The sequence below is a fragment of the Triturus cristatus genome, chromosome 5_2 (genome assembly GCF_964204655.1).
Source record: "Triturus cristatus chromosome 5_2, aTriCri1.1, whole genome shotgun sequence".
Classification (NCBI taxonomy): domain Eukaryota; kingdom Metazoa; phylum Chordata; class Amphibia; order Caudata; family Salamandridae; genus Triturus; species Triturus cristatus.
The window spans coordinates 1,040,113,639-1,040,130,309 of NC_140588.1; the positions used below are offsets into that span (position 1 = coordinate 1,040,113,639).

The window sequence follows — 16,671 nt, forward strand, 5'->3', positions numbered from 1 at the left end:
CAACTTTGCCATTTCACCGAATGGAAAAGTCCAGACCTTCCTTTTTAGGTCTCGCCTGACCCAGCGCATGCGCTGGTCTAGCGAGACTTTTTGAGAGGGCTCCAAAAAGTGCTACCAGGCCAGCCTAGGGCTACAGTGCATGTGCGCGGGCGCGCGCGCCCCGCTTTACCGCAATTACTTTCACTTTCGCGCCGCTTTGATGTTTGCGATCGCGATCACTTTTGAGGCCGCTTTATTCATTCTTTCTTCACCAACTGCACATGGTCTGTGTAGTAGGATTTCAGTTAGGAAAAGCATTAGTTGTCTCTAAATACTCAGAAACCTAGCGGAGGAAGAAACACCATTAAACGTGTATGGCTAAAATTTGTTCAGAAAATGTTTATCTTACTACTCACACAAGCTGTAGTAAAATTAACTATATACTCTGTCTGAGTTCATGGGTTTGCGGTTATTTTGTTGCTGCATTGCCTCTCCACAGAATGCGTCATCTTGCTCGACTGGGCAAATGGTGACATGTTCTGCACAAAAACTGATTGTAACCCTTCAGAAACGGGTTTTCGTCAGAAAACATTACCCAGTGTCATTCCACAGGCCATACGTTTTTTGTGTGGGTTTATTATTAAATCATCAAGCTAAGAGGTGAAGCCGCGCCCGCCTCTCACAATTTCCTGGTGATAAAATTAACCAGTCGAGCATTTTAGTAGCAACAAGTGTGGCCAGTGGTTTGAGTGATATCATATCCTGGAGTGTACCAATCGACCTCAAACGGTGAGGTGCAAGAGCAGTATGAGGTGGTGAGTCACAGCAGCATTTAATCAAAGAATAAAGGCTAACGAAGTTCATTTCGTTTCTCTGTTTCATTTGTTCATGGCCTCTGCAAAAGTAGTAATATAAATAATATAAAAGCAGTTTCCATAAAAGCAATGAAAAAACATTATTAAAAAATGCACATTAATATTCTCAATGAATACTACCAAAAATGTTAAAATATAATAACAAATTCATGGTAACTGCGACTTCAGAAACAGAAAAGTAATTGCTTCCCAGTTCGTTGTAACACTATAATTTAAAAACACTGGGCGTAAAAAAAAAAAAGTCATTTGAAAGCTTCACAGGCGACCAAAGTGTGCTTCCAGTTCTGGATGCCATTATTATGTATATTTATTCTCTCTAGCTGTATGCAAGAAGACACACCCTTATCATACCCCTTTAGCTCTATACTTCATGTATGTGTATGTTGAAAAGTCCTGATGGACGTCTATAGAACCCCTTCGTACACCACAAGGTAGTCTGACTTGTCCAGTCAAAAGCAGTGGTAAAATCCCCAAAAGCTGTGTAAACCAGCTGCTCCACCAAAATCTAGAGCACTTATCAAGCTCTGAGTGTACTATTGCAACATTATCGAAGACTGAGTTGGCAACACATATATGTATAGCACGTACGTTAGGCTGCTAGTTCTTTTAAACTGAGAGGTTATAATGGTAAATATTTGTTTATTGATGGTATCCACTAATTGAGTTCAGATAATTTTCAGTATTAACATTTTAGCGTATATAGTTAAACTCATCTCAAATTAATCTGTGATGTCTTAAGTCCTGGATCGCCTTGTCACTTTTATTAATACTGAAGAAAGATTCCAATTGCCTGAATTTGAAGAATGATAGTTGACATCCTCAACCGTTCCATATCCTAGCTCAAAGATCGTGGCATCCAGATATTTAGGTCTCGCTGAGTCAGCGAGCATGCGTTGCTCGGAGAGACATTTTGTATGTGAGTTTTCAAAGTGCTGCTGGCTGGCCTAGTGCTTGCGTTCACGCGAGCGTGCACGCGCGCATCCGCCAGCTTTCAGCCCGCACTGCATCGCACACCACTCGCCAGCCTACTTTGGCCATCGCGCGCGCACCACTCGCGTGTCGCGCGCACCACTCGCGCCCTTGTTTTAAACATCTTTTTACTTTGAACACAGCCATACAAACATGGTGCAGTGGATACCGCACAATGACACATTGGCAATCAAGAGCTGGTGACCTTACTCAAGCGGTGAAGCAAGTCCAGAGCCCAGACGATCACATGTGCTGGAGTTCCTGGTTCTGGGCTGAGACAGGAAAAACAGGAAATCTCTTTCACTGGGAGCAGCTCTTGTAGCACCTATCACGGACATGGCAGTCGCATTAGTAAAGGATTTCGTCTGAAGCAAGGTTCCTATATCTGCACTAGGATCCACCTCATTAATTAGAACTGTGAGGGGGAGAGCGACGAGGAGTTAATGGGTGGTTTAATAGCTCACTTTTTTCTCTGAACATCATTTTCCTCTCTCAGAAACACCTGACGAAGTCAAGGCAGGGCTAATGCGATGAGTAAAGACCGGGGAATGAAACCCAGTGCTTAACAGTGGTCCCCACTCCTAATCTCGTGACGACTTGTTGAATAAGTCCTTCAGGGGCTCTAATTAACTCATCTCCTTTCTCTCTATACTCCCCTCCTCGATTGACTTCGCCTCCAACACCTTTTCCTCAGGCGCTGGGAGCAGCTCACACAATGAATGACTGACATGTTAATGAGCTCTCCCACCTCCGCCATAACCTCACGGGCGGCGCTGATTTGCAGCCGCTGCTGTCTAATGAAAAGAGAAATATTCTCCGCGTTTGTTGGCCCGCAGGGCTTCTGATTCCTCGCTGAATAAGATTCCCACCGCAGGAACGTGTTCCATGGGTTCACTCTGCGCGGGAGCCGCCTGCGAACCCACCAAAGATGGACACAGTTAGAATTCAGCAGCCGCATACACGTATTGATCGGTAGATTACTGCAGCGCAACGCGACTGAGGTCAGCACCTTGATGGAAGATTGCAAGAAAGAACGTTGCGGCAAGCATGAAAAGTGAATACAAGGACCCCAAAGATGACTTCTGCAGTTATAATATTTATTAAGTTATTGACGCAACCAACAGTACTCTAAGATCTTCTTATATGCTCGTTTTGAGGCGGAAAATGCCACAACAGGCTGTGTTAAGCTGCAAACACTAATTGCAATTGACTAAAAGAAATGTAACCCAGAAGTTACAGTCTCTCCCGAGATTACTGCACAATACAGCGTTACTGTGCCCTGCAGGTTTCCCCGATGCCAGAGGTGCGTCTCAAGAGCTGCTAATCAATAACCCAGTGACCTAGGCGCACTTCAGTGAAGTGTGTACCACCAATGTCCACATTCTGAAGTAGTTCCAACAGAGAAAGAGGCCTCCAAGAATCCAGCGGAGCAGCATCACAAAGATATGTGGAAGAACAAGCCAAACCAGATACTAGGCATGTGCATGCAAACAATTTTATTGCCTACCCTATCCCATAAGGACTTTGTAAAATTAACTAGGGCCCACAATTAATTGATGCATTGCCAGGCCTCCAATGGTCATGTAAATGCTGGGTGCGTTCTCTGTTCCTTTTTTAGGTCCATACATATAGGTCTCGCCTATCTGGGATCTATGGACATTGTCAATGTTATTTTCTTTAACCATGTTGTATAGAAGCACGCCTGTTCCGCAGCATGGCTGAAAGTGGAATTAAACAAGCATTGGCATAGCCAATAGGTCTCGCATTTGGGACCTTATAAGTGTTTAGCCATGCAACAGTTGCTGTTGTTGCACCAAGGATATTCTGCTGCATAACTAAATACTTCTAAGGTCTCAAAAGCGAGACCTATTGGCTATGCCAATGCTTGTTAATATTTTTGTCACCTCTAAGTCAAGCCGATCGAGCCCTACAGGCAGGGTACATTATATTAAAAAGAAAGGTGCATTTTATTAACTTTACATGTGCTCTCAGTAAAATCCATGCATTGAAGTGTTTACTGTGGTGGGCTAGCAGTTCCATTGGTGAGTACGGATTTACATTCTGGCAGCTCAGCCCTGCTGCGGCGCAGCAATGTGTATTTCCAAATGTTTCTGCTAAAAGGATAATCCAAAGTATTAAAAGAATCATTGTCTTAAACCTGACATGTTGCTCAAGTCTAATTTAAGTTAACTATTTTACAAAAGCAACTTTAAATGTTGCCACCTTGTTTCTCTTATTTTTTAGTACTATTCATGGGTGCACACAGTTGCTGTCCTAGGCAGGCTTCTTGTGAATGAAACTCAGGAAGGGGAACAAAGGACCTGCTGAGGTGGGATGTGTGACCTCCTCCTGGCAGGATGGATAGAGTGGGTGGGAGCTCAAAAGGTGAGCTTCAAAGGAGAAGCCGCCTTTCAAAGGCAAATGGTATTCACACTAAGGAAGGACTGCTCTTTTGTGTATTCAGACAGGCTGGCATTCTGGACAGAGAGAGAAACGTCATTGTCAAACCGGTTTCTCATGAGGAGTCTAGCCCCCAGGTCGCCACACCTGTGGTTGGGCTAGGGAGCTCCACACACTGAGAGAAGAGTTCTGCCATGTTGAGAGGGGGCAGAATAGTGCAAGATACAAATATTAAAGGCTGAAGTAGCACAACCACACCATATCCTCAAACTACCTCACTGCAGTGATAAGGATTAGTTGTAGTTTCTAGCACAGACATGAAAAAAACATGAAGAATGCATAAAGGACTGTGCACCCAAAGCAAACATGAATGGCAATCCCAGATATGGAGTTCAAGTTGAGATAAAGGAGCTCCTTCTCCGCATGGAGAGGTAAACGTTAGGACTAAAGGCAAGGTTTGAGAAAAATGTAGATTGGAACCAAACAATATGAAAAGGAGGGCATTGGATTAGTGACACTTTAAGAGATTTGTAGGAGTGGAGGGCATTAGCAGAACCTAAATGTTAGAAATGAGGGGACTCTGGTTGGCGCAGGCAAGTACCAGCGACAAGCAGGGACCCTTTACTTCTAGTCAGGGCGAAGGATGACTCCTTAGAATAACCCCTGCTCACCCTCTAGGTGCGTGGTGCGAGCAGTCAAGGCTAAACCTCAGGGCGTACACGGTTAAGCATTTGCAATTATACCCACAGTAAACCCCTTGCATGCACCACAAACGGACACCAATCAGGTTGTATACAAAAATAAGGCTTTTATATATTTTCAGCAGAATTAGTACAAGGCCCAGTAACGGTGAAAACGGTGGGGCCACAATCTCTATGAATACGGAAGTTCTCTTTATACGGAAAGTTCTTATGCGGGCAACAAGGTGAACTGCGGGCCTCCACGCACTTCGCGCTGAAGCGGCAACCGGGAGGCACGCGTCAGACGACAGGGAAAACAGAACGTTGTGGACCCTGGATCCGATGCGAGCTCGCGGTCGAGTTCGTAAGTACAGTACCTTGTCTCTTTTCGTGAAGGCGGGTGCGGGACTTCAGCGGCTCTATTTGGAAGGGCGAGGCGGCGTCCGGGGCTCCCACACTTCACGAGGGGGGTCTGGTCCTTCAGGCTCACGGCAAGAGCGGGGTGTTACAGGTGGCAAGTGAACAAAGCAGGGCAGCCGGGCACGCTGTCTACGTCCGGGCCGTCCGAGGCTTGAAGATGCTCACAACGCCGATTCCGGCGGGAGGGGTGAAGGTGCGCAGCGAGCCTCCGGCGAGCGAGGTGACGGGGGCAGCCCAGCACGGCGTCGAGAGAGCGGCTCAGATCGAGCGAGGCTCTTCCCAAGGCAGGGGTGGCTAAGCAGTCCGGTCACGGCTCAAGGAGGGGCTGGGGGGCACGAGAGTCACGGCTCCGGTGAGGGAAGGAACACCACAGTCCAGCGGTGGGCGAGTGAAGGTCAGGTTGAGCCCAATGGTCCTGGGGCTCAGGTCAGGGGGCAAGCTCGCTTCCAAGCCCTTGGACATCGTTTTGAAAAGCACAAGTTTCTTGATAATAAAAATAAAGCAAAGTCTCTAGCAAAAGGTTCCTCTTCTGTCCTTTGGCAGCAAGGTCACCACTGCAGGCCAGTCCCCCAGGATAGGGACAGTCTTTCTCCTTACAGCTTTCCCGGCGCCTCCTCCTCAGGCAGAGATTCTTCTTGGGTCAAAAGCGGATCTAGTTTCTTAGGAGCAGGGCTCCTACATTTATACCACAAATCTTTTATTCTCCCAGGCCAGGGGGGCCCTTGCCTAGTTCAGTCCAGTTCTGGAGCACTTTGTTGACGCGATGCAGTCTTCTTCTTTCAGAGTGCAGGGCAGAGTCATCAGACGCTCCACAGAGGGCGGAGCCGGCATTGTGGTGGCAGAGCACAGTCCTATACAGAGTCCAGGTGTACTCCTGCCACCCATCTACCTGTCAATCTTTCTATTCACCACCAGGCTACCTAGCCCTGCCCATCTGGGTTTCCCCAGCCCTGTCACTCACACCAGCCAGACAGCAGATACACATCACGCAGAGGCGGGCTGAAATGGTTAGACAAGCAAAGGCCAACTTTCTAAAAGTGGCATTTGCAAACGCAGAATATTAAAATAAACCTTACTACAAGATGTACGTTATTATTCTGAGTTCAGGCATACTAAACTCGAGTTTCTACCATGTTCCCAGGGCATGTTAGGATCATAGGATGGAACAATCTTACCAGCCCATTCTGGCCTATGAGAACAGGGTAGCCTTACAATAGTGAAAAACGAAAATGGCTGTAATTCACTATTAGGACATGCCACACACATCAGGGCTTGTCCTACCTTATGCTTACAACGCACCTTGCCCTTGGGCCTACCATAGGGGTGACTAACATGAAGTTAAGGGAAGGTTTAGGGACTGGCAAGTGTGTGCACTTGCCCAGTCAGCATGTCAGTACCAGACTGCACGCAGGTTCTGCAATGGCAGACCTAGACATATTTTACCAGGCCGCGTCTGTGGGTGGCACAAGCAGTGCTGCAAGCCCACCATCGATATTTGTGTTTTCACGCCCTGGCACTCCTGAGGCACTTTACTGGGGTCTGATAGTAAACCAAATAAGCCAATTATGGAATCCAACCAAAATATACATTTTACAATGGGGAGAGCATAGGCACTTTAGCACTGATCAGCAGTGGTAAAGTGCCCAGAGTCACAAAACAGCCAACAACAGGTCAGACAAAATGCAGGAGGCAGGCAAAAAGTTTAGGGATGACCCTGCAAAAAGGGCCAAGTCCAACACTAAACAACTGAGAAATGTTGTCTCTTTACAAGGTTTCAATAAGAAAGAAGCTAACCTGAGCTCAGAGATGGACGGTTAGTGTCTTTTTAAGAGGGTTGTAGGTGAAAGAGAGCTGAGCAGAGTTAAGAGTTAAAGGATTAGTGTCACCTTAAGAATTTCATCAAAGGAGGACAGCTGAACAGAGTGCTTAGTTTGAAGGTTATTGTCCCAGTGACTGATGCTTAGGAGCCAGTGTTCAGAGTAGAACTGAGAGATAGAGGGTTAGTGCCACTTTAAGAGAGGTGGAGGAGGAGGAGACCTCAGCAAAACTCAGACATAGGGTAATGCAGAACAGAGCTTTGAAATTGCTTACTGTGTCCTCCACAGGTTTGCAAGAGCATTAGACCAGAGTCGAGAGATACTTGATAAGTATCACCTTAAGATATTTCAAAGTGCAGGAGAGCTAAGCTGAGCTCTCAGATAAAAAATTCCCTCCCTGGATTTAGTTTAGGTTTTTTCCTATATATTTGTGTATGCCAAAGCCGAGATTGGCGGGACCCGAATAGGTTATCTGAGGGGCAGGACTTTTGGAGTACGTTTGACTATAAGGCTACCCCTTTCCCGCTATCCATGAGATACGTTTTTTTCGTACATCTCAGATGCAGAGATAAGCATACCCTCCATTTTTTCACGAGGGAACAGCAAATATATAGGAATAATCCTTAACTAAAATCCAGGGAGGGAATTTTTTGTTTTGACCTGAAGAAAGCCCAGGGCCTAGCTGGCTGCTAACAAGGGCTGAAACACGTTGGCACATTCTTAGGGTCATAGGATCATTACCTCCAAAAAGACCCGCATTTTTATATATTTTTAATATCCGCTATGTCCCAAGGAATAAAGGGATACCTGGGGAACACAGTAGGATTTTTATCTTTAGACCCTCTGGCCTACATCTCCTAAGCGTTCCCTGAAACAAGGTCAAGCCCAACCTGACCTCTAGGAGGCCGGGTGAACCCGATGATGAAGCATGACACCAATAGGGTGTGTGAGGGTTAATTAACAAAAAGGAGTTGCCTCCTTTTTGCATTCAGCGGAGTACACCGCGTAATTATTATTTTGAGCCAGATGGTTTTGATACCTTACAGTAGTTGTAAAAAGGTTCAGCCACCTACTACTGGAGGGCTCCGCATAGCTGAAAGCTCCTAGGGGTTCTGCAGTTACCCCATGGTTTAGGTGCCCCACCTGGAGCCCATGTGAGGCTGGGAAAGGTAAACAGTTCCAAGATCCTCACCTCAAAGCACAGATCGGACCATGAGGGCGCTGATTCCAGCTGCCAGGGAAAGCAGCGTGTAACTGATCTTCGCACTGTTTGCTCTATTGCACAGTTCACTGGAGCAGCAGGTAGTAGTCGTTGTCACACCTAGAAGACTTTCCGAGTTTGGCGTACAGGATGACTCACAAGTCTTGGTGATGGATGCCATTCCTGTGAAGAAGTACAAGGATTATTGAAAAGGTACTCAAAGACCCCACATTGTCTCAGGCTGACAGAGTGGATGAATAGAGAAACATAGAAAGACTCTGACAACCCATAGAAGACAGTCAATGCCATATCTTAACCCCTGGTTATCAGACTGACTCTGCTTGGTCCCCAGTGTCACCTTTATTTCTACATTATCTGGTGGCTGTTTCCATTTTCCAAATGAGCCCTGTTTTAAAACTATTGTCCCTTTTCTCTTACACAAATTCATACATACACTGCACTCTGTACAATCACAAAAATATGATTTCACACCTGATCCCTCAGCTGGCTGATATCACAGGCTGTAACTATGAGCATGAACCATGATCTAATTGTGCACTCTCTAATCCTGATTGTGTTCTATTACCTGGGCTATCACGTCTGAGTCCGCCATCACTGTGTTCTAATCTGGAGAGTTTCCCATGACCCGGGCCATTCGCCCAGGCTCTGGCCTCTAACCTAGGGAGTGTTTCGTGACCTGTGTCATTTAACCTGGGGGCATTCTACCACCAGACCTATGCAGCCTGCTAAAAGGGTGGCTTCAACACAGGGTGCATTCTATAGGCTGAGCACCCAATTTACAAGCAGCTGCAATGGTTTCCTGTGGGACTAGAGGTCTTCAATCACCTGAGCCACCAGCCAGCTGATACTGTGACCCCCAACTCTTTTCTCAGCTGACTCCCACAATTGCTTATACAGAGGCCTCTAACACAGGAAGTGTTCTGTCACTAGAAAGCCAAGCTGGCTGTCACCGTGACTTCTAACTTATACAGTTTGGGAATTTACCTGTGTCTACATGTTCCAAGGTATACATAATTGTTTATTTGACCCTTTCCTACACAGGAAGTGACTCGAACCAATCACAATTTTGAAACCTTGTCTCTTCTACACCCCAAAGTTCTCTATATCTTTCTGTAGATGAAATAGTCAGAATTTGGCAAACATTTCAAATAAGGCCTTCACTATTGGACACATTACCCTAGATGAGACATCAAGAACACAATATTTGAAAAGAGTTACCACAAACTGAACACAGTATCTGAGATGCCATCTTTTAGAGCTTTACACTCTTCATCATGCCCTGGACTAACATACTAGAAATGGGCAAATTGTTTGAGCTGTGGTCTCCAGATTTGTCTCACGATGAGACCTCAAGAGCCAGTCTCATATCAACAGATCAATCTCCGTCTCATGCTCATCTCTTCTATTGATATCAAACCTTCTAAGAATCTCCCCCTGATCACAAGGCCTGGACACAACCTCCTCGGACTCTGCCCAGGAGCATATTTAAAACCTGGAGCACTTGTAAGACTTAAAAAGAGGTCTGCAACATTCAAGTGAATACATATATAGTATGCACCACCATATAGTAGAATTACATTTAAACACTTAAATGCACTTTGAAAAAGTATATTTCAGAGGCAGATATAGATATTCATAATTGCACATCAAAGTGAACCAAAGCCAAACTTCAATAATACAAACATTTAGGAATCTGCCACAGGTTAAAGAGAAATGATTGGGTTCAAAAAGCGAAAGCAAAAGGAGAAACATTCAAATATGATTTTTAATATTTTCAGTTACTGTAGCCAATGTTAGCTTGTCACATACACTCCTAATCAATTAAAGTTAGTTAGGGCCAACTTTAGAAACAAATGATGGGTCCTTTTTTGTTGGGGGAGGTGGGCAATGGGAGTTTTCAGGGGGCTATGGTGAAACATAATGGGACCCACTTTAATCTGTGTGCTATTTCATGCCCTTGTATTCAATGGTCATTATATTCTATAATTGTGTTTCCGATGAGGCAACACATTTTGACTCATTATGGTTTGGAGGTCTCCTCCAGGCTGTGATATGGTTTGTTTCTTTTAATAAATACTCTGCTTGTAGGAGATTTTTTCTATAGGAATGTAAAAGAGCATGTTTTTATGAGTTCCAAGTCTAAAGAAGTAAGTAGCAAGGCTGAGCTACCTGAATTCTGCACTATGCCATGCAGTTGAAAAGAACACTTGTCTAAGAGCACACCATCATAATCTTCAGCTACCACTTGACACACATACACACAGCTCAGACCCTTCTTAGACTGAACATTCAACCATTAAAGCTTTGTGAACACACTACTATGGTGCACCACCTCCTCTCAACAAATACTAACTCAGACCCTTCTTCAACTGAGCATTTCCTCACTCATTGTAAGAGGTCATATTACTGTGGGTCTCAAATGTCTTTCAATAAACCTCAATATCGCTTAGATTCTTCTTATACTGAGTGCTCTTCCACTCAAATTCAGTGAGTAAACACTCACTCACCTCGAAACATAGACAGAGCTCACACCCTTCTTAGACTGAGCAACCCTGAGCACCCCCTCACTCTAAGTCCAAGCTCAATTCACTGTGATCCTCAGTTACTTCTCATCACATGTAGAAATAGCTCAGACCCTTCTCAAACTGAACACTTGTCATTCACAGAATCAAAGGTATTGCCTATATTTCGCATCTAAAGGGAAACACCTTTCACCCTATAATACATAACCTTTCCACTGACGCTGCACATCCTGTGAGTCCTGTAAAAATTATTTCTCAAGGAGTGGCCCAAATTAAATAACCTCATTGACTGCAGATAAAAAGAGGTGTAGGATATGAGCTATTATTCTCTGGCTGAAACACATTTGTAGTGAGTACTGACACTGGAAAAATATTAGTCAGGAATGTGGAATTCCTATATCCCGATGCACAGAACATGTTTGAGGTCAGGTGCAACAATTCTTCATATTTACCTTGTCCAAAAGACAAGCAGTCTCAAGTCCCTGCTGCACAAACTGTTTGTCTGCCAATTACAATACAGATCTATGAAAGAGGACTTTGGAAACTTCTCAGAGCCCTTCTATAGTAACTACATCTGCATCTAATCCAAATCCCAGATATTGCAACAGGTGAGGTTTAGTCACTTTGCTTTTCTTACCTAATTTGAAAATCAATATTGATACATTGGCAGAAATGAACAATATTATTTTGATTTCTGATATTGAGAAATCATTTTTATAGATGCAGTAGTGGATTTTCAAACAATTCTGCATGTAGTCCGCAAACCCAAGATGATATCATCAAATGTTTTGACAATGTAGTCTTGGTCAAGTATGAATTTACATTGAAAAGAATGAAAATATAAGAGGCGATTGGCACCCACACATCCTGATAAAACATTTTGGCCCTCAGGTACACCCAAACTGATGTCTATTGTTGATGTCTACTTAGATTTTGGTTGGATTGCAATCTGGTAATGGATCTTTTTTAGATCTCTCCACCAAGTCTACTTTTGGCTCTTCCTAAATTCACAAACAATTCACCACAGCAATCAAACAAATATCCCTTATTGATTCCTAGAGTATTTGCGACCCCTGTTTACAAGAATATACTTTTTTTTACCTGTACATTTTTCTCAGTCTAGGATTGATCACCTTTTTGTCTCCTAACCCTTATCTCAGCACATCTTACGAGCTAAGATAGGTAATATTTTAATTTCTGATCATGTACCGGTAATTCTAGATCTAGACCTCCTTCCCCTTCCCCCCAAAGTTAGACATTGGTGCTTAAATGTTTCTCTTTTATTGGATACCTCTTTCACACCATGCTTTGATGCTTTTATAACAGACTTTTTTGCTCTGAATGAATCACCTTATCATTTCCAATTATTTGGGATACGTTCAAAACTGCTTCTAGAGAGGTTATCACTACCTATGTTTCCACTAAAACACTAGGTTTAATTAAACATAGTAAATCTTTAGAACAATCCTACTTTGTATCCAAACATAAGACTTTTTTAGATAATTTAATTTAGGCTAAATTTGATTTCAATAAACTTCCTATGGAAGAGGCTAACTCTTATCTCTTTGAATCCTGTTCCAGATACTATAGTGGCCAATATAAAGCAGGGAAACTCTTAGCAAATGATCTTAAAATTAAAAAGGCAAACTAAAATAGAAACTATTTTAAGAGATGATTCCATGCCTCTTTTTAGAGACAACAATATCCTTAATGAATTTACTAAATTCTATCAAAATCTATATACGTCAGAGTTAGATCCTCTGTAATCTGATAGCAATTCATATCTTTCTTCTATCCATAAGGAATTTGATTTAAACACTGATTTTACTTCCCATGATTATGATATCATTACTTATGATATTCGTACTGCCATTAACTCTATTAAAAAAGGTAAAGCTCCTGGGCCTAATGGTATTCCTATTGAATTCTACCTCCATTTCTCTAAACAATGAATCCCTAAGTTGCATTGGTTATTTACTTTCGATACTTCCTCCAATTCTGAAACCAGGACATTTCAAGAAGTCTTAATATGCCTTATACCAAAAGATAATAAAGATCATATGTTATGCAAAAATTATGGACTTATTGCCTTACTTAATTCTGATGATAAGATTTTTGCCAAGATTCTGGCATTACGCCTTGATCCTCTCCTCCCTAATAAACAAGCTGGTGTTGTTAGAGGTAGACAGCTCTCTGATAATACCAAGCTTTTCTTAAATGTTCTGAGTAAATCTAAAGCTTATAAACATTTTTTGGCAGCCATTTTCTTTTTGATCGAATACACTGGACATTTTTGTTCTCTACACTTTCATGGTTTGGTTTTGGGGAAAAGTTCATTACCTTAATCTCTCTTTTATATTCTTCCCTTTCCGCATCTATATTTGTCAATGGCCTAATCTCCTCTCCTTTTATTTCACACAGAGGTGTACGACAATGTTGTCTCCTATTGCCTCTACTTTTTATTTTAGCAATCAAATTTTTTCTATCTACAATATGACAAAATAGTGCCATACACGGATTCAAATATGGAGATAAACAAATTAAATGTTCAGTCTACGCTGATGATATTCTTTTAGATATGGCCTCTTCAGATTCTTCTTTACAACACCTTTTAAATGCATACTTTTACTTCACTTTCAGGTTATAAACTTAATTCTGACAAATTTGAAATCCTTCCACTTAACAAATGGTATATCAAACACAATTTCCTCTCTTCCGGTTTCTTTGGAGCCCAACACAAATTAAATATTTGGGCCTCTGGTTCACTACTTCTATAAAAGACACCATGTCACTCAACATTACTATGTTACTGTCTTCTTTATCTAACCTTACTTCACAATGGAATCCAATATTTCTCTCCTAGTGGGGTAGGTTAGATTCGATTAAGATGATGTTAGTCCCCATCATTCTTTTCTATCTTTTGACAATTCCAGCAAACTTTCCCAAATCTACTTTAAAAAATGTATTCTATTCTCACTGCATGCTTAGGGAATAATAAAAAGCATTGTATATCTTTGTCCAAATTGCAAATGCAAAAGAACCAAGGGGAAGTTAATTTTCCTCATTTTCAGTCTTGTCAAAATATAACGTCCATTTTATATTCCTTCTCTTTCACCTCTGGATCAATTCTTTGATCCTCGATATGGTGTAATACATTAATTAAAATTAATTAAAAAACTATCTTTTGGAAAGCCTGGAGAGATAAAGGTATATTATGGACTCATCAATTGATACATAACCACTCACCTATTTCTTTTTCGCAAGCTCAATCCATCTTTCACTTCCCTTTTTCATATCATGACAAATTTCAGTCACTGATAGCTTCTATTTCTACCACAAACCTTTCACTTTATCCGTTACCAATTTCCCCTCTTTCTATTTCACCTATATAAACATTACTGCTAACTGCCTTTACTGCTTCTCATATATATACTCACCTTACCTCACCCAAATCAACTTTAGAATTACAATGGGAAGCACCTCCTTACTAATTCCTTTGTGAAACAAATAATGGCTTAAAATTTGCAAGACATCACATGCTGCCAACACAACTCAAACGCTCCTCTTTATTTATATCCGCCTTCTAATCACACCTGTTTCTCTATACAAATTTGATAACGCCACTTCATTGTCTTGTTGGTCCTGTTCTGCATCAATTTCTGATATTAAAAATATTTTATCTGCATGTCCCATAACCTACCAATTTTTGTTACATGTATGGAAACAAATAACTCTATTTTTCATACACATACACCATTCTCCTTTACTAATTTATTTTTAGGTAATCTTTCTGATGATTGGTATTGTTGTACTTTTAATATAAAAATTGTAGACTTAATAATTGCTGGTGCACTTCAAGAGATTACTAAAAATTGGAAGACTGATCAGCAGATCTCCTTTCAAGTATGGTGGTATTGTGTTTGTAATAATCATAGACTAGATAGAGCTTATACTGTCGTTATGTATCTTACTATTAAACAAAGATCTCTCTGGTCTCCAGTAACCATTAACCATTTTCCTAGATTCCTCAGTTTCAAGGATTTCATACATCCACCCTTAACTGATGATAATACGTAATATGTTTTGCTTTTTTGTTTCACTGATAATTTGTACTCTATGATTTTTGTAATTCCACTACTGTTTATTATTACGCTAATTTCATTACATGAGAAGTGCTTTTATTTTTTACTCTTTCTATTTACTTTTCCATCCTCTTCTTATCCTGTTTTCCACATATAATTGAAAAAATGTTTCTGTTCAATCTTATTATTGGTTAAATGTCTTAAATACATTGTTATTGTATTTAATTGTGAACTGCTATCTGTTATTTTCCTTTTTCCTACTTAATGAAATGTACTTTTAAAACTTAGAAAAAGAACAGGACCATATTGCCTTTGATCCCCAGACCATTTAATATCTCCCCGAGCTTTGACCTCACCACACTGTCGGAGGCGCAGGACAGGTCCGTGAAGGTCATGCACATGGAGCCCTGCTTAGCAATGGTATACTTACTTATCAGCAAGTGCAGGCTTAAGCATTGCTCCATTGTGCACAGTCCTTCACAAAATCTATACTGTGCCTCCGACAGAATGCCAGTTGCCCCTACCCAGTCCAAAAGGCAACCCTGAACCACTGATTGTCACTAGTGGTTTTTACTATTAACCACAATAGTAAAATTTCACTGTATTAGAATTGCACTGATTTTAGATTACTTCTAAAATCCATTACTCTGGTTATGTGTATCTGATCAAGTTTGTTTCGATTTGGTGTCTAAATTAAGAAATACATTTATTTTATTTTTATAAATTGGTGTCAGATTTCTTTTGAGTTGCATCAGTTATGTCCATGTTGGTACTCTGAAATACTTAGCACTTGTTCCGCTAGTAAATCCTGACTGCTGTTTGCCATGCTACCAGGACTGAGCTAAGAGTTTATTATTGTGAACTAAAGGACCCTTTTGGGGGTTTGTGATAGTATTACACTCTGAAGCCGAACCAGTATCATCACATAACCACCTCCCTAAAATATTTGATCATGTAACTCAATGCCCTGCTTCCATTCAATATGGGTGGGTAACAGTGGCTGCTCCCCCTAGTGGGCATAAGAGCGCCGCCCGTCTTTATTTTGCTGTCTCGCTGCCTTAAATTAAATACTGGAAAACGTAATGGTGATAAAAGACACGCACACTTGCATATGCACTTGGGGCCACAGTAACTCTTAGCACATACACGCACGCACACACAAATTAACTAACTCTCCCACACACGCAACACTTACTATATGTCACACTCACCAACTCGAGGCATGGCACGCATGCGCACTTTGCACAGCCTTTCTTCTCAGGCTGCCATCGACAAACTGCCGGGCTGACAATCTCACATCCCTAAAATCTGTGAGGTCATCAGGCCGGCATGGCAATAGGCTTCTGGGTTGGGCTCCACCTCTTGAGGCCGTTTTCATTAAGTTAGCCTCGGGCACTTCAGGCTAAAGCCCTGTAACGCCAAAGGCCTCCCGTCAGTCAAAGTTTGGAAACATGCCACTCCTCCTTTCCTTAACTCGTCACAGGGTGGGGTGTGTTCAGGGAGCCTCACTAACTCACCCCACTCTGTGACGAGTAGGGGAAAGGTAGAGTTAGAGGATGCAGGACGGACGCAGGGCACTGTATTCTGCGCAGTGTAACAGCTTTCCACACTGCTGTTCAAAGTGCGCAGCCAAGGAATCCAGCTGGTCAAACTCTGCAAGAGAGTTCACGCTGCAGGGCCTAAGAAAGATGTTAGTTTACACCAG

At 42.2% G+C, this 16,671-nt stretch overlaps 1 protein-coding gene across 1 annotated transcript in view; it reads right to left on the bottom strand.

The window, feature by feature from the left end:
• Positions 1 to 8,333: 8,333 nt before the first annotated feature.
• LOC146829633 (prostate stem cell antigen-like) overlaps positions 8,334 to 16,671 on the bottom strand; it is a 54,015-nt gene continuing 45,677 nt past the window's right edge. Inside the window, exon 3 of the mRNA XM_085606706.1 lies at positions 8,334 to 8,524. Within this exon, the coding sequence (XP_085462832.1) occupies positions 8,334 to 8,524 (191 nt within the window). The remainder of the gene's footprint in view (positions 8,525 to 16,671) is intronic.